Raw genomic sequence first — 26,780 nt, forward strand, 5'->3', positions numbered from 1 at the left:
TCTGGACTATCTGTGAGCATGTTAAGGGGTTATGTAGCAACCATCTCAACTCTCTACTGCAAGATGTTTCTACATTCTCACACCCCAGATTTGTATGAAAGTTGGAGAACCTCCCCCTCCTTGGGGGGGTTAAATATTGTTCTCACAGGATTAATAGCTCATTTCTTGGATATTTTGCCATGTGTTCTTTTTCATCTTTTCATAAAAACAGCCCTCCTGGTAATGAGAACATCAGCCAGAAGAGAGAGGGAGATACAAGCATTCATGTTAGGGCCCCAGCATATTTTTCATAAAGACACAGGGTATTATTGAGACTTCACCTTAAGTTTTTACCGAAAGTAATCTTTCATTTAAATCACATTATTCTCTTGCTGGCATTTTTGTCCTATCCAAAATACATTAAAGTGAAGGTGAGGTAAAGCTTCACACTCTAGCTGTCCTAAGAGTTTTCATTCTCTATAACCTAAGCCATTTTGGGTATATCCCCTAGATTTTTCATAACCAATGAAGACAGAACTAAAGGATAAGTCATTTCAAACAAAGACTTCCATACACATTTCTATAGATTGGTAAATATAGCTCCATCAAGGAAGGTCACAAGCTCACTTAAGTAAAGCACAGGTAATCTCAGTTGCTTCTTTGAGAAACATTCCCATCCTAGATGTTTTATAGGGCAGCTATTTTGGGAGTTCAGTGCGTACATTTATCCAGTGTTATTCTATTACAAGAATTTTGACAGAGTTATTCTACACTGATTTTTTTCAGGTAGAATGAAGTTATCAACAGTACAGAATATACGGAACTGCATGCAGTTGGTTTAATTATAGTAATTGCTTCTTTGAGATGTGTTTTCCATATATAATTCCTCACGGTCTTTGTTTCCTGTTGCTACAATGTCTGATAATATCTGAATTGTGTATAGATGAAGGAACTGCAGGGTAGTATGACTGCCTTGTCTGTTCTGCTCTTGGTGGAAGGCACAAAGACATTAAGGGTGCAGCATGGCCCCTACAAACATAGTTGGCCAGAATAATACAGACTCAGAATGCACTCAGTGTACCAAGAGTAGATTATATGTGGACAAAACACCTTGAAGAACTATAGTTAATGTAATGTTAGTGACCAAGTCATTTAAAACTCCTGGATCAGCTCAATGGAGAAGCAGGCTTTTGGATGAAAGGTGCTCTAAAATTGTCATTTATTTATTTATAATTCATAGTAAAATTATTTCCTTATAATCCATTAACATTTATTTCTAATTCCTATATTTTAGGAGTGACAATTCCTTGGCTAAATATTGGCATGGTCTTTTCTACCTCATGCTGGTCTCGAGACCAAAATCACCTTCCATACATTGACTACTTACACACTGGTGCTGATTGCATTTGGTGAGTATCCCAGTGGTTTGTCCCATTACTCTGAGCTCCATTGGCTCTAGGTAGGAGGTTGGAAGCTATTGCAATGTGGCTACTGCATTTTGCCCAAATCAGTCACATCAGGAAATGGAGTTTCTGTGATTACGAATTTATGGGGAAATCCATCACATTTCATGACAAGTGGAATAGTATAAACTTAAGTGAAAAATCTATTCTAAAGGAAAAGTGTTTAATGTTTCTTCCATTCTTTTTTAGGCTATTTAGTAGCAAACCATTTCTGTCTTGTGTAGATTTCACTCTGCAGAATGTTTCTGAGCACCCAGCATCTAAATGACAGCTAGTCAAGGCAGATTTCCTTAGACTGATGGTGTAGAGAGATTTTTTTTCTAGACAGCTCCATAGTCTCATTCCTTAGGTGATTGTTCCCATCCTTCTGCTAAATTGTCCCTAATCTTCTACTTCAATATTTTGAGACTCTGTAGATATCAAACCACATACATAATTTAATTTGTACCCAGTGATGCTTGCCTTTGAAACCACAGCCTTCTAACCTTTTGCTGTGGATGGTTTAGAGTCTGCTCCTTATTGTTGTCATCACACAGGACTGCTCAGATTGTTGTGGAAGAACAAAAGCTGATAGTGGAATCACAGGAAGCAGATGCTGCCAGCGTTTAATATACTTACACACCACTGTGTTCTTCTGAAAGGATCTGCTCTCCAATAAGAACAGTAACAAACAGCTAAATTGTAGCCCTTGATTAAACAAAAATGTAATAAAGTAATTAAGAAACCCCCCTTGATTATAAAATTTCCACGCATGGAGGCTGAATTAGAATAGCCAATGATACTTGCACATACCATACATAGTTCTTTTAAAATGCTTTATATGATTTCAAGAAAACCAAACATACAAAGTTACCCTCTGAATTACTTATTAACATTATTTAAACTCTTTATCATTTTTAATGCAGCTAAACTTGAGGTGAATTTTGTCATACCTAAATGTCCCTATCAGGATCAAAGTCCCACTGACCTAGGTACAAACTTAGAATAAGAGGCTGTGGGATGAAGAGTTACAGTCTATGACAAGTCAGATCCATAACTGGGGAAAGAAACCGTATACAAAGCAGTGTCAATTGTAGTGTCTTGCAATTCATGTTAATTCCATTTTTAAAACCTGTTTTAAGGGGTGAAGGGTGAGAGGAAAAAAGGATTTGGTTTTTTTTTTAATCATTTTATTGTAGGCAGGGCAGGTGACACGCTCTCTACAGTTAAAGTGGCCTAAGATACTATTTTGTGTATAACTTTTATAGTTTTAACTGTTTGGCCTGATATTTTCGATGCTGACTGTCTGCCACAAGGTAAATGTATTTGAAAGGTTTCAGCAAAAGCCACAAAGATGCTCCTGAGAGTGAGATTAGGGGAAAAATACATTGTTTAGTACATTTTTTAAAATGTTACAATTTCTTATTTTGGAGAAGCGTTAGCACCTCCCCGCTGCTTTTGACCAGGGATTTTATATTTGGCAGGGCATAATCCTGATGTTGGGGACATGCCTGTTGCTGTTCCCTTGAAAAACCACCTACCTTGGCTGAGTTGTAAGCCTCTGAAAACTGCTATTTGTACATGCTTAAGCTGTGAGGGGCTGCAGCTGCTCAGGAGGATAGGGTCATAATTCAAAATGATCTGGACAAACTGGAGAAATGGTCTAAGGTAAACCAGATGAAGTTTAATAAGGACAAATGCAAAGTGCTCCACTTAGGAAGGAACAATCACTTTCACACACAGAGAATGGGAAGCGACTGTGTAGGAAGGAATACTGCAGAAAGTACAAGCTAAATATGAATCAGTGTGACGCTGTTGCACCCCCCAAAAAAACTCCACCGCAAACATGATTATGGGATGCATTAGCAGAGTGTAGTGAGCAAGACATGAGAATTTTATCTACACAGAACAAACTCCAGGCCTAGACTGAGGACTTGATGATCACCCTGTTCTATTCATTCCGTTAGAAGCATCTGGCATTGGCCACTGTTAGAAGAATGGTATTGAGTTAGATGGCTATTGGTCTGATTCTATAGCTAAGCCTTGTGTTCTTATAAGACCCATAACTTACACCAAAGACTGTTCTGTACAGAAGAAATTGGAGAGTATGTAGCTGTAATTTCACAGCTTTTCTTCCCCTCTGAAGGTACTCCAATGAAGGAAGCATTTGGATCTTTTAAAAATCATCCATTCTGAACTTGTCATCTTCACCAGAGGTGTTTCAACTTTTTGCATTTATGAAAATGTCATTGATCACATTTCCTGCATCTCTCTTAGGGCTTTAATTTCAATTTTGCCTGTGAAGTTTTTTGGGGTAGGGGGATTAGGTATTCCTTATGCCTACTCAGGCAACAGGAAAGCCACACTTCTTTTGAGGAGGAACAGGGAAGAATGGGTTGCCGCAGACAGGGCTTGGAAAATTTCTATACAGGTGTGCCAAGACCACAGTTTATTATACCAAACATAGTTTTCACTATTTCTTTATCCCTCTTCCTGTTTGTTTTACACCTGTTATTTCATTGTGATACACTAAGATTGTAAACTCTTTGAGGTAGGAGGTGGCCTTTTATTGTATGCATATACAGGCAGTCCCCGACTTACGTGGATCCGACTTATGTCGGATCCGCACTTACGAACGGGGCTTTTCTCGCCCCGGAGCTCTCGGGTGGCGGATCGCCACCCGTGTTCTCCGGGGCGAGAAAAGCTTCTCCCGGCCTCCCTGGTCTTCTGGGGGGGTCCAGCAAAGCCGCTGGACCCCCCCCAGCAGACCAGGGACACCCGAGCAAAGCCGCCCAGGCGGCGGGAGTCCCGCTGCCTGGGCGGCTTTGCTCTTTTCCCCGGAGCAAAGCTGCCCAGGCAGCGGGACTCCCCCCGCCTGGGCAGCTTTGCTCCTGTCCCCCTGGTCTGCTGGGAGGGGTCCAGCGGCTTTGCTGGACCCCCCCAGCAGACCAGGGAGACAAGAGCAAAGCCACACAGGCGGCATCCCGCCGCCTGTGCGGCTTTGCTCGGAGGCAAAGGAGCAAAGCCGCACGGGCAGCGGGGTCCCTCCGCCTGTGCGGCTTTGCTCGGGTCTCCCTGGTCTGCTGAGGGGGAGGGGGCGCAGCTAGTGCGCCCCCTCCGCCCCCAGCAGACCAGGCTTTTGTTGCGGGACGCTTCGGGTAGAGCAGCTGGGGTGCTGCCGGGTTGGTCCTGTGGGAACCTACCGGGCAGCGCCCCAGCTGTTCCGTCCCAGGCTCCAGATTCAGCAGCTGTTGAAACTGATCAGGCTGATTCCAGGAAGCTGGGGGCAGAGCAACTCTGCCTCTGGCTTCCTGTAGTCAGCCCCTGGTCAGTTTCAGTGGCAGCAGCTGAATCTGGAGCCAGTTCCGACTTACATACAAATTCAACTTAAGAACAAACCTATAGTCCCTATCTTGTACGTAACCCGGGGACTGCCTGTAGTATCTAGCATGATGAGACATTGATTGGGGACCCCGAGTGGTGCGTGCTACTTCAATATAATAACAATCATGATAATATCGATGTTTCTTTGCTGCACTTCTTTCCCCTTTCCCTGTATGGTGAATGTGTCTTTACTCCTTCCCCTTCAGTCTTTATCCAGCTCACACCTATACATCTTGTACAGTGCCAGTTCCCCAGCTTTATAAAACTAAAATAAGGTATCAGTTTCATACCACTTCTGCTGGGGAAAGCACTAATGGCCATGAGCACAGATGGGACTGTGCATAACTTTTCTACTTTGGTGGCTAGCAAAATATGGGAGGATGTGAGAGATTATGGGATGCCTGTAATTCTGCACCCAGTATAAACCTCTCTTCCTGCGCTGCCTGCTGTGTTTTAGGCATTTGTGATGGCTTCTGTTGCAGGGAAAAGGAGAAAAGGTGGACTTAAGACTCGTCAAGTAAGTGAAGGAAGAAGATCTTGGAATATTTTGTTTTTATTAATCAAATATTGCTAATGTAAGTGCCAAGATCTGTATTCTGTTGCTGATTTGGGGCCTCAGACATCTGTTTTTATTAAAGAAAAAATGTGGCTTACCGATGCTTAAACCAGCGTAATATGTAACAAACGTTGTCATTTAAAGTAAGGATTAGTGTGGCTTTATGTAGTGTAGGGTCTGAGAAGATGGAAACCTCTGATTGCTGATGTTCTTGGTACTGTAGATATCAAGCTGTTGTTAATTCTTTTTCTGATTTTGTAGACTAGTGAGTAGTTACATGTTCTGACTTAGGAATAGCTTGTCATCATTTCAACTTTCTTTTCCTGTGACTGTGGTAAATACTGTAGGTTTTGAGTCGAAATAAATAACTCCATGAATCTGAAGTACTTTGCCAAAATAGCTGGGGGTGGAGGGTGAGGTAGGCATGGGGGCCTTTTTATTTTTTTCCCACTTGTGTGTTGCTTTGGAGCGGATTTGCTCAGCCCTTCTCTTTGCTGCACAAATTGGAGGAACACCATTTACTACCTAGTAAGCACGCTATTTTCTCTTTCAAACAAACAGGTATTGCATTCCTGCTGCAGAGGAGAACAAACTTGATGATGTGGTACATACCCTGCTGCAAGCCAATGGCACTCCAGGGCTGGAAATGCTTGAAAGCAATGTAATGGTGAGTTGAATTTTGTTTTGTATCTGATTAGCACTGCATTCTCACAGAAGGGTGTTCTATTGCTTTTGATTTTAAAAAATAAAAACAGTACCAGTAAAGTCTGGACTCTTCCTTTGTGCAGGAGCATTTACCACATACTATTTCCAGTATTTTCCAATTGTGTAGAATGCGAAAATGCTGAAATAAAGGTGAACCCTGCAGTGCAGTAGATGTCCATTCTTAACAAAAGCATCCACAATCCCTTTAAAACATGTAACACATACATATGCCTAACATGTTTAGTAATGAAATCTGTCATGGCAGATGAGTTCCTGTTGTTTTTTACGACTGGAGTCCTGGATATGAGAAATTAGAGGTGAACATGGCTGAAACAATTGGTAAAAGTGACCATACGTTTTAACATCCCTGTGGAGAAGATTATACCCAAAAATCACACCAGAGTAGCATTACATTTCAGAAAGGGGAACTACACAAACATGAGGAAGGTAGTTAAACAGAAATGGAAAGATACAGTCCCAAAAGTGAAGTGTCTACAAGCTGCAAGGAAACTCTTTAAAAACACCATAGTAGAGGCTCATATTAAATGTATACCCTAAATTTATAATAATTTGAAGAGACACCAAGTTGTAGGATCACAGACAGAGATGTTCATAGCATGTTGGAGATGATTTGATTGGTTCAAGAGGCGCTTTCACTTGCAGAATATCAAGATGTCTGATGAGTCTGCTAGTGCTTATATTGTAGCAGCTAAAAATTCCCGACCATCTCAAGAAAATAACTGAAGAAGGCAGCTGTTCACCTAAGAAAGTCTTAGATGCAAATGAAATGGGCCTCTACTTTGGAGGAGGATGCCAGAACAGACTTATATATCCCAAGAGGAGAAAACAGCACATGGATTTAAAGTAGTTAAGGACCACCTAACCTTGCTTCTAGGTGGTAATGCTGCCAGAGATATGAAGATGAAGCATGATAGTGTATCAATCCAACACATGAACTCTCAAGGGATTTTCAAAGGAACATGTTCCAGTCACTGGGGGATCCAATAAGAAGATAACTGGAACTATTTTTTACACTATGGCTGGCTCTCCGTGCCATCTCTGCATGGAAGCAATACTACTACAAGGAAAATCTTAATTTCAAGATTTTATTGCTTATTGATAATGCATCGATTTATCCAATCATCCTGGGAGACCTGTGAGAAAATGTCAAAATTGTGTGTCTGCCACCTGACACCACATCACTCATCTAATGCATGAACGCTGGAGCCATTGCTGAATAGAAGGTGTATTACTTGGATCTTATTTTCAACCACCTCATCAGATGTACTGATGGAGAAGGCAAGCACATGTTTTGGCAATATTGGTGTGACAACAACATCCTCAAGTGCATCAATAATACTGGAGAGTCCTAGAGTTCAGTTACTCATAAGAACATCATACTCGATGAATGAATGGTCTGTAGGGGAAGTTGTATCCTGAATGTGTCAATAATTGAAAAGGAATTAAAGATGTCCCTGCTATGAAGAAAGACATCCTCAGCTTGGCCACGAAAGCAGGTTTAGATGAGATGGAAGAAAGTGACGTTACATAACTTCTGCAGTCACACAGAGAGACGAGCTAAAAACGATGATCTGATGCAAGTGAAGGTGATGAGAGCCATGGAGGAAGATGGCCAAGAAGTACAAGGAGAACCAGCTCATTGAAATGGGATGGCCAAATGTTTATCTGAAGCTTTCCAAATGATTGAAGCTGGCTTGCAAATCCTTAGTTATGCTACTCTTAACAAGGAACTCAGCTCCAAAGTGATTAGGGAAATTGGTCATGAAATGAACTGCTATAAAGAAATTTACCAAAGGGGTGGGGAGCAAAACAACAATCCCTAGATTTGTTTTTTTTTTTAGTTGGAAAAGTTCAGCAAGAGGAGTAGCCTGATAACCCATCCTCTGACTCTACAACCACAACCAAGCTTCACAATCCTTGCTGAGCACAATATTAAACTGCTTGTTCAAAATTGTTTAAAACTTATACTTAGTCTTTTAAAATTTATCCTGTATATGTATATAATATCTTTTGTCTGGTTGTTAAAAAATCTTGGGAACCTACCCTTCTCCCATTTACATTAATTGTTATGGGGAAATTGGATTCACTTAACATTGTTTCACATTTTCCAAGAACATAACTACAACATTCAGTGAGGAGTTACTTATATATTCAGCATACATATAAATGATCTTGAGAGAGAACAGTGAAGTGCCAAAATTTGGAGATGATACAAAATTACTCAAGATAGTTAAGTTCAAAGCTGGTTATGAAGTGTTAAGGGATCTCACAGGTGTGTTATTTTGGGGGCCTTGTTTGTTGAAACCAGGAATTCTGTGTAATATTAAATTCCTTAACTCAGGGGTTCTCAAACTTTGTGATATCGCAACCCCCCTCTAAGTTGCTCGCGACCAAGCAGGGGACCCATAGTTTGAGAAACGCGGCTTTAACTCTTTCCTAGCTTCCAGCATTTAACATGTCTGTCTTAGCACATATATAATATCAAAGGCTTTTAGATGCTAAATACGTATTATATATAAAATAGATCTGCTTAACCTTTAAAAGGCAGATTTATTAGCTGACAGTCTTTAGAATGGCTTACATATTTCAAGAAAGGCAATTGTATTTTTGTAAAGAAAAGCTAGTCACATGAAGTGCCAAACTTGCTAGTTAAATCTCAGCATGTTTTCATGTCATATGGCTGAAGCTGTTGGCAAGTGGTATTTTAAAGTGGTTACACCAGTGAGGGCTTTATGTGAAAGTACTTCACCTCCACCCCAATGCTTGACATTCAGTGCATTGGCAATTCAGTGTTTCATATTGGGCATGATGGAGGAGGTAAAATTAATGAAGTATCAGTATTTTATGTGATCACCCTTCTATAGCAAATACTGCGTGGCGGTGCCTAACAAAGAGGAGATCTAACTGCAAGAAGGATTCAAACTTTTCCTATTTTTATTCTCTCTAGATCTCCCCAGAGGTCTTGTGCAAGGAGGGGATCAAGGTGCACCGTACTGTACAGCAGAGTGGGCAGTTTGTCGTCTGTTTTCCAGGATCTTTTGTGTCTAAAGTATGTTGTGGCTACAGTGTTTCTGAAACTGTGCACTTTGCTACCACCCAGTGGACAAGTATGGGTTTTAAAACTGCCAAGGTAAGTCAGAGGAGTAGCCGTGTTAGTGGGTAACTGAAAAAACTTTAAAAAAAACAATGAATTAATGGCCCTGTAGCACCTTAGAGACTTCAAACAAACAAACAAAAAAAAAAAAAGTAGATGGTATCATGAACTTTTGTGGGCACAGCCCACTTCTTCAGATGAATGGAGTAAGAGATCCAGAGTACAAATAAATAACAGAGCGAGAGGGGATAGGGAGGGAAAGAGAATGGGAAAAAAAATAGGAAAAAACATTGTCAATTAGAGTGTCAGTTAGCCTCATTTAGCACAGACACTCTAATTGACAATGTCTTTTCCTATTTTTTTTCCTTTTCTTTCCCTCCCCATCCCTTCTCTTTCTCTGCTATTTTGTATCGTGGACCCCTTACTCCATTCATCTGAAGAAGTGGGTTGTGCCCATGAAAGCTCATACCACCATCTACATTTTTCGTTAGTCTCTAAGATGCTGCAGGACCATTCATTGTGAAAAATGGGTTTAAAAGAGTTCATAATCGTATCAGTATCCAAACCAAGCATTCCAGCATGTACTGTGCACAACGATACAGTTCTAGAGGATTTGCAGATTATTTTAAGACCTCTATTTCTGAAATGTATGTGATACTAAAACTGTATCATCATTCCAGAAAAGAATCCAAAATTAATTCGTAGTAACCAAAGACTATGTAGGTCTGAAAGTGGCATAAGATTAGTTTAGAGGTAGAATTGTAATAATTCACAAGGATACTTTGGAAAATTCCTAAAGAGCTGTCAACACTATATTCTATCACGCTTATTAGATCTGTTTAAAACAACTTGTCCAAGGACAAATTTGACTCAAATATAAATGATAAAATATGGCTAATTTGGGGGTTGAGGAGCAGGCAAAATCAATTAGTTTTTACAGTTACGTTATGATGCTTGTTACGTCTGTTTGACCCAAACTTAAAATTCCTAGGGACACTGACCAACACATCTGAACTGAGACTGAAAATAAAAATGGCTTCTTGTGTCCTGTTCATATCTCTGAGTGACATGCCATTGAACTGCGGAAACAAATGGTCAATGTGTATGCCCCGCATGCTGTTTAGCTAAATTTCTCTTTGGCCTTCACATCATCAGTTTTTGGGAATGAGAATGTTTTTACTAATTCTGTCCTTTCCTGAAATGCAGTATGGATTACCTATGTATTTTGATAGTATTTACAGAGAAGCCGAGACACATCTTCATTTTCAGTTTCAAGTCAAATGGTCAGGGTACTCATGCTTTTCAGAACAGCAACATGATTATCAGACAGTACATTTCATTTGTCCAGAACAGACTTTAATTCTTTTGTGGTCTCAGTAAGTAGCATTCTTGTCAGTCTGTTTTACATTAAATAGATTATTAAAGTAACCTTTGAAAGTAACATAGTGGTATGATGAAAGCCATCTCGCATTTTTTTTATGTGAATGGAATCGGATCCTGATATAACCAGTTAGTGACTGGAACAACATCAAGTGTGCATTGACTGTCAGTTGTGAAAAAGACAGTGCCCTAAGGGATAGAGATTGTTACTTAGGGATGTTTGAAAATCTCTGCTTGGTGTCTCCAAATCTGAAGATTGGTTTCTTTTGATTAGTGAGCTTGGCATTGGATGAATTTAACTTGATTGAAAATTCAGCAGATTCTAACTGTGATAACCTACCTTGGAATCTGATGATATGCCTTTCACAAGCTTTAAAAGAATCTAGATATATAGTATTATCAAAATAACCTTGGAAACCTACTTTTTGTTCCCTCAAACCATGCTACCTTTTCAACTCCTTTTAAAGCCCTGGAAATTCCTCCTTGATTCTTTCACAGTGAGGAGACATACTTTGCCACTTTCAAAGACCAACATGGTGCTTTTCAGAGGTCTGTTATGTAGGTATCAAAATTTCCCCTTCAGATTGTTTAATGAACTGACTGACAGCTATATGCATATCTAGTCATCTTACAACTCTGGACAATAACACTGATAGTTTGTCATCTCCTTTGATTATTTTTTACTTTGCTTTTATTATTAACTGTGATTTTATTTGATATATATTGCACTGAATAGCATTGGTAGCTTGTTCCACATTCTGTTTTGGCTTAATTCCTCAGAAATTTCGAAGGGATTAGATTGTGATCTTTGACTAATCTACCAGTTGTTGTGAAGCTGAGAGAACCAAAATCAGCATCCTTCTCTGAACTAGCAGATTTCATTTAAGGGAATCTGGCATTGAGAGAGAAGAATCTGCTTGAAATTTTTGTCAGCTGGTCTGACAAAGGATTTAGAAGTCCAGTCCTTCATCTTGTAACGGTCCTGTGTCGCAAACCACACACTGTAGGACTGATACTTCAGCAACAATCTATGGAACTGTCATTCCATCAATTGCAGATCAGTCACAACATATGACGACTCTATCTTCCTGTTCTCCTCTTTCCAATTCAAATATGGCCTCTTCTTTTCAATCAAATATGTTTCACAAGGTGGACCAGTAACTGAATAACAAAACATGTAATACTTTCCCCTCCAACTTCCAGCTGAAAAATATCTGCCATACCTCACAATAAAGAGGAACTCAATCGCTTCACTAACAGTATGTCTACACTACATGAGCTACAGTGGCACAGCTGCAGCATTATATCAATGTCACTGTAGCACAGACACTTAATAATGGAAGAGGTTCTTCACTCACTCTAAAGCACATGGATTTACTAGAGATGGTAACTAGGTTGATGGAAAAATTCTTCTATTAATATAGCTGTATTTACAGTGGGGTCAACCTAATTGAATCATACAGGATGCAAAATTTGCCACGGCCATGAGCTATGGCTCAACTTGTGGAGCTCCTTGCCAAAGGATGTTGTGAAGACCAGGAATTTAACAGGGTTCAAAAAAGATCTAGGTAAATTCATGGAGGTTAGGTCCATCAATAGTTATTAACCAGGATGGGTAGGAACCGTGTCCCTAGCCTCTATTTGTCAGTTAGAGCCTGGAATGGATGACAGAAGAGGGATCATGTGAGGATTACCTGTCCTGTTCACTCCCTCTGGAGCATCTGGCATTTGCCACAGTTGGAAGACAGGATACTGGGCTAGAGGAACCTTTGGTCTGACCAAGTATGGCCGTTCTTATGTAGATCAGCCTAAGACGCTGTTTCTCAAAGTAGGCCATGGGCCCGCTTTAGGAAAGCTGCTAGTGTTCCCATGCCACTTTGTTTACCTTAAAGATCTTTAGCCATGGAGCAGTGTGACTCACAGTGTCTCCAGTTTGCCATTTCCATCCAAGGGGAGCTGTGGGAAGCGGCGTGGCCGGGCTGCCATTGCCTGCAGCTCCTATCGCTAGAAACGGCAAACCGGAGCCAATGGGAGTCGCAAGGTTCTGTGGCTACGAACCGTTCAGGTAAGCAAAGTGTCATGAGCCTGCTAACAGCTTTCCCAAAGTTGGCCCATGGCCCATTTTGAGGAAAACTGGCCACAGAAGAATGGCCTATATGCCATTCCTACCAACATGCTCATCCCAGCTATACTCTGACTCCAGCATAGAGAATCTGGTTTAACAGGTATTTTTCTCATTGCTTGAATTGAGTGAATTTTAGTGTTTCCATGCTCACTGAAATTATCCCAGATAGTGTCATTACTCATATGAGAAGTCTCACTTGAACCATGCAATCTGCAATATTTGTTCTGCATTTTGGGGTAATTTCAGTGAGAGAGCACCAAGAGCATTTGCTTTAGGGTAGGGTAGGAGAAGGAAGAATTATTAAAATTAAATTAACTTGTATTTTTTTATTGCCCCATAGATAGGGTAGTGATGACATTCAGCAACCAAACCCGGGTTTAATTCTTTTTCCATTTTTGTTTTGCAGTCAGCCTGTAAGCTATTCCTTATTGGCCTAAATCAGAGGTTTTCAAAGTTTGGGTCGTGGCTTGTAAGGGTAAGCTGCTAACTGGCCATGAGACACTTTGTTTACCTCAGAATCCACAGGTATGGCTGCTCTCAGCTCCCAGTGGCTGTGGTTCATCATTCCTGGCCAATAAGGGCTGTAGGAAGTACCGTACTGCTTCCTGCAGCTGCCATTGGCTGGGAATGATGTACTGTTCCCACTAGGAGCTGCAAGTGGCCATGCCTGCAGATGCTTAAGATTTAAAAAAAGAAGCATCTTGTGTCAGCTAGTGACTTACCCTTACAGGCTGTGACCCCAAGTTTGAAACCCCCTGGCCTAGATGATGCCAGTTTTGTTACTCTGTATCTTAAAAATGTTGTTCTGTCACAATCCTGTATTGTATGAGATTCTCTTAAGATCCCAAACATTCCCTTTCTGCAAAAGGAAAAAGGAATAAGCCTGCACTGAGATATGAAAAAGTTTCAGCTATCAAATGGCGACTTTGTTAGCCTCCTGATCACAAGAATCAATGCAAGACACTCTCATATACAATAGTATCAAAATTCCTATTTTGTGATTTGACTTACCGCTCCTCTTTGCTCATCATTCTCTCCTTTCATTCTGTTACTTACCTGAATTCCCATTCATTGTTTTGTATTTATTATTACATGCTTGATAGTACGAAACTCAAACTAATTTGGGTCCTGCCCAAGACGACAAGAAATGGGGAATATTGACCATACTAGGGAGCTCAAAGGAAGGAATATTTGAATGATACAGTTTGGGTTCTTGCTAGTGGCCACTGCAGAACAAATGTATCTTTAGGAAAGGGTGTTCATTTAATGACCCAAGATGGATTTTATATTATTCTGTGCATAGGGGTCCGAATCCAGATCCTAGTAAGGTCAATAAAAAGATTCCCATTGACTTCAGGAGGTAATACTGTGATTTCAGTGTCTCTGGCCTTCTTTTTCTCAGTTTGTTGACATCTATATCCACTCTTCTTCCTGCTAATTTCTTATAATTTTCTGTATCTAATAAGATGTGTGCTTGAAATGTGGGAAAAGCCAGTTGGCACTGGAGTATCTGCCAAATACTTTAAATATTTTATTTCTTTGAATAAATTTATCCTGGATGGATTTTGTCTAACTTAATGGCTTCTGTATTAAATTTGAATCCTTTATCATTAAATCTAAGAGGAAAAATAAGTAATAAAAAAACCCAACAAACTTAAGACTGAAGACTTAGTGGTAAAGAGCATTATGTTTTACAGACACATTCCTTACCTTGTATTAGTCATCATTAGTTTCAAGGTATATAAAATTCAACCACTAGGATTTCTCTGGAGGGAACACCACTCTATGATACCTTTTTTTTGTAGCCTTAACCTGGTTTAGGCTTTAGTGTTTTGTTCTGTGGCATTGCTTAACCTAGAGCAGGTACAGGAAGTCTTCATTCACAATCCATAGAAAACCTATAGCCTTAGAAACAACCAAAGAAAAATGTAACTTTGTTTTGAATCAAATTTATCCAGATTTTTTTTTCAATTTAGTTTTATTCAAGAACTAACTTGGAAATCTTTTAACTCAGGAAATGAAGCGGCGACATATAGCCAAACCATTTTCAATGGAAAAGTTGCTTTACCAGATTGCAACGGCAGAAGCAAAAAAGGAAAATGGACCGACTCTCAGTACAATATCAGCACTTCTTGGAGAGCTCAGGTAACAGAAAAAGGAGCCTGTTTCATGTATCTTGTGTTTCACAGAGAAACTCTGAAGATGATGGTTTAAGTAACAATCTGAGTCAATTCTAGCTGTTGCCGATCCCACAAACCTGTTTGAGTACAGCCATGTGTTGAAGAAACAACTTCCTTGGTTGTCTTCAGTGTCAGAGTGCCAGTGGTTAAGGAATCTTGCTGTAAAATATTTCCTACTTCTGGCACCAACCAGGATTTTAAAAAACGAATTTTAATCTTTTATGTACGTATGTATGTATGAATGTATGTATGATTCTTGTTGCTGAGAGTTGAAGGCATCCTGACGTGCTAATTAATGTAAGATGCGCCTGGTGTCAAAGGGTTAAGCCTGTCTTTTAAAGTACTTTTAATATCTTGGCACCAATAACCTTTGTCAATCCATTAATGGATTTTGCATCAGGAAGTCCCTCTTGTAGCATCAAGGGGTTTATATATACAGCTGTAAAATATGCCATTGGGCAAACTCTTTTTACCATTGGATAAATCAGGAGCTTGTGTACTCATCGCAATGTGTTGTGCACTAACAGTTGGATGGGAATAACTACACACTCCTTAACCTTTTTTCTCCCTACAGTGATTAAGAACCATATTTAGGGTTTCTCTTGAGGTAGGAAGGTTTAAGAAGGGGGGAAAAGGAAACATGATACGATGTCACCTGGCTTCCTATGTAATGATCTTCTCTTTTGTTCCCTACCATGTAGTGTCGCTACCTATCTTTCAAGTATGACAACTGGGTAGTACTGGTCGTAGTACATCGAGTACTCAAGATGTCCATAGAAAGCTTTGATGTCTGGAATCTACAAATTGTATTTAACAAACTAATATTAATAATGTCACTGGAAATTTTTCCAAATTAAGGGGTGAAAATCCCCATACACAGTTACTTGTACTAGTGTTCAGAGTGAACTGCAAAAGGGAAATTTATTTTCAGGTGTGCTAGACATGCCTCCTGAAGCCTGTTCCCCTGTGGGAATAATAGTATCCACATGCATTTTTTTTTCCTTGAAGGGAAGAAAGTCTGCAATTGTGCAATGGGGAATAAAAATGTTAGTGCTTGCTGTTGAAATGCCATGTTGATCTTTATCAGAGTGGTTCTCAAACTTGTGCATATTCTGGATAACTTCTTAAGGTCAGGATCCTTTGGAGGATCTTTGTCATTTCTGTATCTGCTTATGTGAAAAAACAAACCCAACCCTAGCGGCTATGTTTACTCTACTGCTGGGAGTGAGTTTCCCAGCCTGCGCAAACAGACTTAGCCCTAATTCTGCTTGAGGTGTAACATGCTAAAAATAGCAGTGTAGATGGTTTGACTCTGACAGCAGCTTGGGCTCTCAAGCCCATTTGACCCTTCTGGGTCTGTACTTGGGTTACTAGACTGTGTCTTCACTGGAGTTGCAACATCTCCAGTGCTGTTCATAGCATGCTAGCTCAAGTGAAACTCGTGCAAATCTGTCTACCCGGGCTGCGAGGCTTGTTCCGAGCTCCAACCCAGAAATACCCAGGGTCTCCTGTTTGTCCTGGTTCTGGGTTTCTTGTTGCTCCATTCTCCTGATTGCTCAATCTTCCCATTGGTTTAGCTTAGCTCTAACCTACCAAATAGCGTAGCTGTCTCTGTACCTGTGCATAGTTTCTTCCTCTGATCACTCCACACCTCCTCTTCTCACTCAAACACAGCTCGGACCACCTCAGTGCTGCACAGTTCCGCATAGGAGGTGTTGCATACCTTTTTACAGTGCCTTCATTATAAATGCTAGTCACTTTCTCTTTCCCCTGGGTGTACAGCAAGATCTTTATCTTTCAGCACAAGCAGTGGGCCTGCTCTCCCTTTCCTGCCTGAAAGGCTGCAACTCCCTGACTCATCTCCACCTCCTGTTGAAGGCAGCTATGCTATTCCCCCTGGCAGTTGTGGCTCCTCCTTATGGTGGCTCTTGGCAACTTTAGGAAGCCACTGCTCCTGACTTTTCCTGTGAACTTGCAGCTCCTGACCAGACTTTCAGGCAGTGTTGTACCGTCCCAAGTTTCTGTGTATCAATTTGAGAACCACTGAGCTGATACAATGATTGCTGTTAAAATCTCTGGAGCTGCTTTTGCAATTAGCCATTCTGTGATGTTGGCTGCATTTCCCATACCAGGTACAGGGAATAGCACCAACACTGAGATGACGCAAACGGTTTGGCTGTGTGTGCAAGGTTTCAATGGTGATCATTGTTAGAGATCCGAGACTAGCTTTGCAGGATCACGTAGGAGATGCCAGCTTGCTAACTTCATAAAATATTCACAGGGACACAGAACTGAGACAACGGCGGCAGCTTTATGAGGCAGGCCTCCATTCTTCAGCCCGCTATGGGAGCCACGACAGCAGTAGTTCGGGGATGGATGGAAAGAAAAAGCCTCGAAAGTGGTTGCAGTTAGAGACGTCGGAGAGGAGGTGTCAGATTTGCCAGCACCTATGTTACCTTTCTATGGTGAGGAAACACCCTTAGTATGCCTATAGCACAACTGCCTCGGTAAACATTGCTTCATCTTCAACCTGGGTTCTATTATACTGTAAGCCTTAGACAAACAGACACAATGGGCTTCTCCTCATGGTCCAGTGAAAGGATGCAAATTTTAGTGCGTACTATCATGTTGCATGCAAACTGGTCCATGAGGACCCTGCTGGTGTGCATTAAAAGTTCCCTTCTGTACATTAATATAGTCCTGTTGCAAACAGTACTCTGATAACATGTATTAGGGAACTTTTAGTGCTCACCAGCAGCTTCAACATAAGACTGCTAATGCATAATTTACTAGTGTGCCATAGAATTTATATTCCTTGGGTGTGGACTAACACTCCATATAGCCGAGTCCAACAGCTACTAAATACCAAAAAGAATACTGCAATACCAATAGCCACGTCCAAAGAAGATCTAAATTTAATTTTTCCTAGAAAGTATTTGAAACCAGGGTTGCTAACTTAATCTCTAATGAACAGTGCATTAGCCTCAGCTCACTTCCTCCTCCCAGTAAAGGGCTGTAATTGGACTGAGTATGCAAGAGAGGGTGACTATCTCTGTTAGGATAACATTCAGTATTGTCAATGCAGGTATTAAAAAATAATTTGATTGGCTAAAACATTAGGTTGTTAAAAATAAATTTAGGAGTCTGGAGCCCTCAGGGTGCAGTCATGTCACATTCTCAAGCTTTATCCCTCCTGGAGGTGAAGAGAAAACTTGTAGTGATAGTTGTTAAATTGAGCTACGTTTCTCATGTAATCCTGTGACTACAGGAGCTAAGACTTAACAATGCCAAAGTCCCAGGCAAGGTCAGAGGTGAGGCAGAACCCAGAAATGAGGAAGTTGGTTCTCCTTTCTTGTTTGGTTTTGTTTCTTTGAAGGAAACAAAACAGTCTGTTGCTATTTAAAAATAAGGTTTCTTAAGCTGAACATGTTGGGGTTTTTAAACTCCCTGGCTGCGTCTAACCTGGCATGATTTTGCGGAAATACTTTTAACGGAAAAGTTTTTCCGTTAAAAGTATTTCTGCAAAAGCACGTCTAGATTGGCAAGTGCCTTTGCGCAAAAGATTTGCTTTTGCGCAAAAACATCCGTGGCCAGTCTAGACGCAATTTTGTGCAAGAAAGCCCCGATCACCATTTTAGCCATCGGGGCTTTTTTGCGCAAAACAATTCTTCCCTGTCTACACTGGCTCCCTTGAGCAAGTATTCTTGTACAAGAGGGTTTTTTCCCAAGCGGGAGCGGGAAAGTATTTGCGCAAGAAGCACTGATTTTGTACATTACGAAGTCAGTGCTCTTGCACAAATTCAAGTGGCTAGTGTAGACAGCTGGCAAGTTTTTGCGCAAAAGAGCGCAAAATCTTGCCAGTCTAGCCGCACCCCCTCTGTACAAGGACAGGGTTGTTGTTGGGCTAAATCGTGTTTAAGGAGAGTTAGCCTGAACTAGCTTTGAAGAGCAATTTGCTCTGAAAAATTACTGTGTAAAAATAATACTCTTTCTTAGCAGATTTCCCAGTACATATTCTATCATAGCAATTCAGTTAGAACAACAGAAATGCATTTTCTTCTGGTAGCACCTGGATAGCCAGTAGATCTGAGACAGTCAACTCTAGTTCAGGGAGCAGCAACAAAATATTTAAGAACTAAGTTCCAGTTACAGGCCCAAATTCTTTCTTCATTTAGACTTGTCCAACCTCACTGAAGTCAGTGAGGTTACGTAAGCATATGTGAGGGAAGAATTCATTTTGCAGAATTTTTATTAATTTAAGCAAGAACCCAGCTGATTCTCAACTGCAAGGCTGACTTTGAAAATACAATGATGGTTTTATAACTGCTAGCCCTGCAAACTGAGCAGCTTTTATCTGAACTCAGTGAGGCACACTAAATAGGAAACCCTCTGATGCTGTTTTTAGTTATTTTTTTTTCAGAGCAGAACTACAGCTTAACATTGTGTTTAAAAGTAATGCCTCTTTTTACCCCCATTGAAGAGATGGTTTGAATTAATGGCTGAACTACCGTTCGAAGGAGCTGCCCTGCAAGAAATCATGAGGATTAAATGCAAAATGCTGATAGAACTTTATTACTCATATTGTAGCGTCTGTCTGTTCATTATTACTGCTGTTTTATTATTATTTAGATTGCTAATGGTACCCAAAATGCAATAGGCACTTTTCCCTTCATCTGTAGCTCATCCCATCCTTTATATTATCTATTACTATCCTGCATACCAATGGCAGAAGGGTAAGCAACAAAGAGCTACTTTGTCAGGAGCTGAGCTGTCTTGACAAAGCTCTAAGAGTATCTTATAATTCTGTAGCACTTTCCATCCAGAGATCCCACAGCATCTTGCAACTCAAGCCTGTATTCAGAAATATACCTCTGGACCGAATACATCAATAGTTTAATACTAGGAAACATTAGAATGCTAAAGTGAACACTGTTCTTTCCTATTGAAACGGTAGGGAGAATTTAAGTAGATTCAATGTAAACAAACACCAGAGTTTGTAAAGAATTTCCCTTGGGAAAAGGGCTCTAATAGAACTCTCTCAGGAGGACCAGGTCTTACGTTATGCTTCCTCCCAACGACTGATTCCTGCCATAGAACAGTATCCATTAATGGGATACTGGGGGTTCAGGACATCTGAAGTGGAAATGCTGAGCTCTGACCCACATGGTGGTGAGCATTTTGGACAGCCCACTTACTCTGTCACTTAAGGCATGTTCTTATAGTCTCCCTCTCTCCATTTGATCTTAAACTAAGACTGTCTCATGAAGAATGTATACAAAATACAAATTCATAATTCTTAATTTTCTCCTGGTCACCCCAAAGGTTTTTTTTTCTGTGGTGGGGGGAGCATTGTTTTTTCCTTATCTCTTTTTTCTTCAGTTGCTTTCTACCCCTATGTGTCAGGTTTAGTCAATGGCAGAAGAATATATTTGTAGAGGGATCACAGTCTTAAATCTTTTTCAAGTTCAGACATTATGGATCACAGTGAATTATTCCACATGTGACTGTGATTTAACTGAGATTAATATTTTCTATCTGTATTTTTGTTAGGTCGTACAGGAGAATGAAAATGTTGTCTTCTGCCTGGAATGTGCCCTACGGCATGTGGAAAAACAGAAGACTTGTCGGGGACTGAAAATGATGTATCGTTATGACGAGGTCTGTACAATATAATTTGCATTCTTGAGGTTGATGATGCCAAATGCCCTCCAGAGTTGGGTATTTGAACCTAGACTTGGCTTAGTACCTGGAGCGTCTGTGAGACGACGTAGGAGCCAGGAACTAAGAGAGTTTATTTGTATGCAATTTTTGTAGAGTGGGAGATTGTTTGCTGCTGGTATGTTGGCCATCAAAACACTATAAATAAAAAGAGAAAATACAGGATCATATAAAGAGAGAGCTGTAATTCATCATCTATAAAGCTGATCATTTGCAGGGGAGGTATTTTGGGGGGTTGGGATGCTTGTAAATTATGATATACAGTAAAACTCCAGTGGTCTGGCATCATCTGGAACCCGGAAGTGCTCTGGACAGCCGGACAATTGGAGCTGCTCTGCCCCTGGCTTCCCTGATTCAGCCGCTGCTGAAACTGACCAGCGGCTGACTCGGGGAAGCCAGGGGCAGAGCAGCTGGGGTGCTTCCAGGTTGGTCCCGCAGCGCTGAGGGGTGCATCTCCCCCATTCCACCCCAGATCCCTCATAGCCCCCCCTTTCCGATAGTCCGGCATATCTGATAATCTTGCGCCCCTTGGGCCCTAGAGGGGCCAGATAATCGGAAGTTTACTGTACTTTAATTTAGTGAGCACTTCTCCTGAAGTTACTGTAAATTGACAAACAAAAGTAAATTTTGACTTACCCTATTTCCAATCTGAAACTTTATTAGGGTAATTCTGTAGTGTGGGTGGACAGAATCACAGTAGTGATTTGAGGCAAATTAGAAATCAGGTCAACTCAACACAGTGCAATTCAGCAGTTAAAATTACAGAACAATATCCACAAATGGTGCTTTCTGAAATCCCCCGTTTGTTCCTGGAAACTAACAGTGGCAGCAGCAGAGTGGACTGCTGGGATAGTAAGGATATTAAATATCGACTATTTCACTGGAGCCCGGGATCAGCTGGGGACTCCATGTGGCTGGCTATCAACTAATCGAATAGTCGATGCAAAATGCTTTCTAATAGATGCAGCAAGGGGGGGAGGGGAAGTGACTAGTCAACTATCCGATAAACATTTGCTTATAGGATAGTCAACTAGTCCTTCACATCCCTACTGGATAGAGGGAGAAGTGGAAACTGTACTCGGTCATACATCAGGAGGAAGCAGTTTGTTAGCAAGACCTGTGGGTTGGCAGTAGCAGCTGCAGGAGCAACTTGTGTAATCCATCTTGAGCCCAAAATGCTTGGAACACTATCTAGACTATGCGGAAGATTCAAAAGAGGATATGCAAATTCTGTGGTAGAAAGTAGTAAAGACGCGAGGTTTTTTGGCAACCCCACCCTTTTTAGAAAAGCCACTTTTCCTCAAAAAAATGAGGTTTATGTGGCTTTTCGAAAAAGGGGGAGGGGTTGCTGAAAAAGTGTCGACTACTTTCACTTTCAAAAGCGAGATCAGAAGAAGATATGCAGAATCCTGCGGAATTTGCACATCCTCTTTAGAATCTTCTGCATAGTCTAGATGAGCCCTTTGAGAGGTAGCTTTGAGCTGTTTCTAGTTCATTGTTAGGGCAGCATGTTTGGCACAGTCATGAAAATATCATAGGTAGCGTGACTACATTTTTGAGTCCGCTGGAGAGGGAGCTTGCAGTGGTGGCTCCTGTCCTGAGTCTGGGCCTGGCTCTCTATTTCAGGCATTTGTGCCCCTGTGCACCAGGGTCTGTGTCACTCATTTGGCCAAACTGGGACCAATAAAGAAACTGACAAGTACTGAGGTTTCCTCTCTCAGCTCATGTCTCTTTACTTTGTTGCCAGATTCTCGACAATCTACACGCTGTATTAATAGCTTGAAATTTTGCGCAATCTCGCCTTTTTCATCTCTAAGATTGTCTTTAAGTCTGAGGAGGTGCTAAGACACCAATAAAACTGTTTGAGAACCTTCTGAACCCTCAGTTTTAAGATAACAGAACCTTGGCAGAGATGTTAGATTCATTGTTAGGATTGCTTTTAGAACTTCTCTCTTAGGCAGTTAGGGGAAAAAGAGATAAGATGATAACTTTGTTGTTTTTCCCTCCCTGAACAGGAACAAATAATCAGTCTAGTCAGTGTCTGTGGGAAAGTCTCTGGTAAAAATGGCAGCATCGAGAACTGTATCAGCAAGCCTACACCAAAAAGAGGACCTCGTAAGAGAGCAACAGTCGACGTGCCATCATCTAGGCTTTCATCCTCCAGTTCATCCAAAAGTGCTTCAAGTTAATCCTGAAGATGCCAACACTCATTTTGTCGATTTATATATATTTTTTTGTAATTATTATACCATAGTTTGAAGTACTTGCTGTAGAATACAAGCTGTCTTTGCACTAGCTCTAAAGAAGATTTTCTTCTGGTTTTAGAGAACTAATTTTGTTTTAGCATTAAACTGTTGAATTTTTTTTTTTGTACTTAGGATAGTTATATACAGCAGTCAAATTTTTTTAAACTGCCGTATGTTCACTGTTTTAAAATCGGCAAGGGGCTGATAAAATATTAATTTGTATTGTCCCTATGGCTGAAAAAAAGCCTTTTTTGATAATGGTGAAAAAAGGCTTTTAACCCATTTTTGAATAGGTTACAGTTTGATGTGTTTTATAATTTGTTCTCCAGTCATGTGAGCAGATTTTCTAGAGAGAAAAGGGATAGGAGACAAAACTTGAAAGAAATTGCTTTACTTTGGCTGTCTTTTATTCTGTCACAGGCAAGATAAGTTTTGTAATTTTTTAAATTGGAGAATACAAACTTTCTTTGGGAGGTTATGGCAGCTGAAGATGGACTTTGTTTCCTAACCATAAGCAAAATGAGGAGATTTGGAGTAAATATGTTCTCTTTTACCAGCACATCACTATGCATCTGTTTGAGGGAGGGGTTGTGGGTGGGGGGGATGGGAAGGAGAGATGGAAAAGAAAGACTGCCTGCCTTGAGGGAGTCAAATGAGGGAAAACTGTGCCTGATTTCATTAGGAAATCCATTCTGTTATTTTTTGGTGCTGTTGGCTACTTTATCAAAAACCCTTCAATAGCATCCTTTAAAAAAATAAAAAAAAGTGATTGAAGCCATAAGTGCTTCTTTGTCATAGACGTGCAATCTTTCTAACATTCCATTTCCATTCCACTGCTGTTTTTCACATCTCCACACAGTCAGCATTAAGTTTTGTTTTGAATTTTTCATTATATGATCACATTTAGAGCCACTAGCAGGTCTGCATATTTCTTTTGAATGTGAAAATGCATTTGCTCTCATCTTGTCTATTTTTTCCTCTTCATATTGTAACAAAAAAAAATCACATCTTTTGTACATATGCCTGTAAATTGTTTTAAATACTTGAGCCTTTTCTTGGGGTGGGAGGGGTGGGGTGGTATAGAGACAAGATGAAGAAAAGCCTTACGTTTCACTTTCTTCATCGGTTGGATTGGATGCTTACAGGGTTTTTCTTGTAACATTTATAAGTGCTGCTTACATCACTGAACAACAACAAAAAATAATAATGGAGTAGCTGTTGCCCTTTTCTGGTTGTGTGTACAGTATGTGTGGAATAAAAAAGGGAAAATGTTTTCACAAACTGTTTTGTTTCATAATTGAATTCAACAATACCGTAGCTACCCATATTGCACTGAGCTTGCCAGTGGTGACTGTCAGGAAAGTCCTATAATACAATTTGTTGGTTGTTGTTGCAGAAGACTGAAACTGTTTTGGAATATTTAACAATAACATAAACAAAGTCAAGTGTTTTTTAAATGTGGTTGTCTGGTTTTTATGGCCTTGCTGTGTACTTTTCCCTCTTGACAGTAAACTTCTGACAATGGCTTACAGTTTGACATTTAATTTATTAGCGCTGCTCTGCTCTCTTTCCTTGTAAGGAAAGACTTCATGTTGTTTATTGCCAGTTTTTGTTTACTTTTCAGGTTTGTACTACAAGGTTTAATAAAAACAAAACTTTTTTTGGACATTTTGTCTGTCTTCTGGGAGGTGAGTTTAAAAGCCAAAAGAAATAGCTTATTTATCTCAAACTCATGAAACTGACAGTTTACCAGGCAGAAGATTATTTCCAAATTTAATTTCACTGAGGAACTGTTCTATGAAAAGCAAGCAAAAAAACAGCTGAATCCTTGGGAAACAGGGCAGCAACCAGCTGGCTGGATGTGGGATCTACCCCAGTCCAAGCCCCCTCACCGCCTTTTAAAGGTAACTTCTGTCTGTTCCCAATCTCCTTTTTCTCTTGCCAGGCTAGATTTCCCTGTCCCTCAATGCAGGCACAGCTCTTCTGTGGTAAGCAAAGTGAAGTTCTTCAGCTCTTTTTGTTAGGAGGGCAGACACATTCAGATGTTTAGCGTGCTCCTTCCATGACTTTAGAGAAGTCACTTTCTCCCTACAATCTTCAGTTTGACCACATCTTGATAACGGAAGTGACATAAGTACATAAGACTAAGCAACAAAGCAAAAGCTGCATGATTTGGGAGAATCATTAAGGGATTAGAAAACCTAAACAAAATGGAATCGCAAAAATGTTTTGATATAAACAGGAAGACAAGGCTGGGGTAGAAATACTTTATTAAAAGAAAGGAGCATGCTTCAAGTACTACCATGGCTGCTCCAGCAGAAAGGTAAGATTTCAATATGCAGGGCCCACCTCCTGGAAAATATCTGTTATTTGTAATCAATGCTACCCGGAATAAATTCAAAACATTAGGAAAGTAGACGATGCTGCATCAGTGTCTTAGGTAGCATGTAAGGTTTTGTTTGAATCTTCTAAATATAGCTCAAACATGCAGATAAGGAACATTGTAACATCAGTTTTAAAGAATTTCAAATAAGGAATTTAAAGGTTAGTCAAAGTATCCAATCTCCTTGTTAGTTTTATACACAGTATATACAAAGCTTGACTGCTCCAAAAAACCCCAATACTTTATTATTAAAGTGTGTAGTTTAGGCAATTAAAAAAAATCAATGACCGGCAACACTGTAAAATGTTATAACCTAATAAAATGATCTGGCTTGCATGATTAGTTAAACTAATTCCTACAACACGGGTGAGATTCATTCAAAAGTCAAACATTCATAGAGGATAGGCTGGCAGGATTCAAATAGTCTGAGAGTCACTTTCATCACTGACATCTGAAGTACCTTTTCTTTCAGTATTTGCAGCAGCAGCCAGGGCCATGTCCACTTGAACTTCTTCCTCATCAGACTGGATGACAGGGGACTCTCCCACTTCAGTGGCCTCCTGGTTGGCAGAGTCAGTCCAGGTTGATGATAATGAAGACAATTTTTGCCTCAATTCAGACTGGCTTGGAACTTGAAGGCTTATTTCATTCTGACAGGTTTTGGATTCAGGCCCTTCAAATAGAAAGAAAAATAAAACATTAAATCCATCTGTTGAGCCATAGTTTGTATGATCTTGATTGAGGCGGCTTATACTGCTTTTAAGGTTAAAATGGATCACTATTCAGCAGAGTGGTTAACATGTTAGCTGTGGACCACCTCTTAACTAAGCTGGTCAGTAATTGCAATAATGTCTCTGTACTCGTACATCCAGGCTAAGGCATTTTACACATCCATGCTATAGCCCGAAGTCTCCATCCTAAATGACACCTAATAAAGTGCTGACTCATAACAGCTTCAGAGACTATTTCTTCCCATCTGAATTGTGCAGATAAGTTAAATCAAGTGTCACAGATGAATCTTTGTTTTGCCTGCTAAGCTAACTGTACTCCTTTAATTTTCCCTGTAATGATTAGTGATTCCAGTATTTACTTTGATATTAGGGCTGTCAAGTGATTATACTATTTTGGATGTTTTCTATATTTTCAAATACTGATTTCATTCAATTGGAACTGAAAGTGGTGGTGCTCACTTTTTATGGTGCAAATATTTGTAATAAAGTATTTTTCAAGCCACATCATAGAAGTACTTCTCTTTATTGTGAAACTTACAAATGTAGATTTTTGTGTTCTGTAATTGGACTAAAAAAATAAACAATGCAAAACTTTAAAGTCTACAGATCCACTCAGTCCTATTTGGCAAATTGCACGAGATAAAATGCTTCCTGCTTCTTGTTAATGTCACCTGAAAATGGCATTTGCAGGGCACTAAGGATGTTAATTTAGTTTAATCAACTCATCGACTGGCTCTTAATACATTTAAAAGTCAGGGGGAGAGGGAGGTTGGAGATCAGGCGCAAGCTGGGAATCAGCTGTCCTGGCTCATGCCAGGTTCCTCTGCTGCACTTCT

General features: G+C 40.3%; 2 protein-coding genes across 2 annotated transcripts in view; one reads left to right on the plus strand and one right to left on the minus strand.

Annotated features, from left to right (window-relative positions):
- The window catches only part of JARID2 (jumonji and AT-rich interaction domain containing 2), a 298,892-nt gene extending 274,396 nt beyond the window's left edge, over positions 1 to 24,496 (plus strand). Inside the window, exons 12-18 of the mRNA XM_075921199.1 lie at positions 1,274 to 1,388; positions 5,923 to 6,028; positions 9,035 to 9,217; positions 14,701 to 14,831; positions 17,148 to 17,331; positions 20,417 to 20,524; positions 22,600 to 24,496. Of these exons, the coding sequence (XP_075777314.1) occupies positions 1,274 to 1,388; positions 5,923 to 6,028; positions 9,035 to 9,217; positions 14,701 to 14,831; positions 17,148 to 17,331; positions 20,417 to 20,524; positions 22,600 to 22,773 (1,001 nt within the window). The 3' untranslated portion in view covers positions 22,774 to 24,496. The remainder of the gene's footprint in view (positions 1 to 1,273; positions 1,389 to 5,922; positions 6,029 to 9,034; positions 9,218 to 14,700; positions 14,832 to 17,147; positions 17,332 to 20,416; positions 20,525 to 22,599) is intronic.
- A 587-nt stretch (positions 24,497 to 25,083) lies between these two features.
- DTNBP1 (dystrobrevin binding protein 1) overlaps positions 25,084 to 26,780 on the minus strand; it is a 117,142-nt gene continuing 115,445 nt past the window's right edge. The window contains exon 10 of the mRNA XM_075921200.1: positions 25,084 to 25,886. Coding sequence (XP_075777315.1) covers positions 25,630 to 25,886 — 257 coding nt within the window. The 3' untranslated portion in view covers positions 25,084 to 25,629. The remainder of the gene's footprint in view (positions 25,887 to 26,780) is intronic.

Source organism: Pelodiscus sinensis, chromosome 2 (assembly GCF_049634645.1).
Source record: "Pelodiscus sinensis isolate JC-2024 chromosome 2, ASM4963464v1, whole genome shotgun sequence".
Classification (NCBI taxonomy): Eukaryota; Metazoa; Chordata; order Testudines; family Trionychidae; genus Pelodiscus; species Pelodiscus sinensis.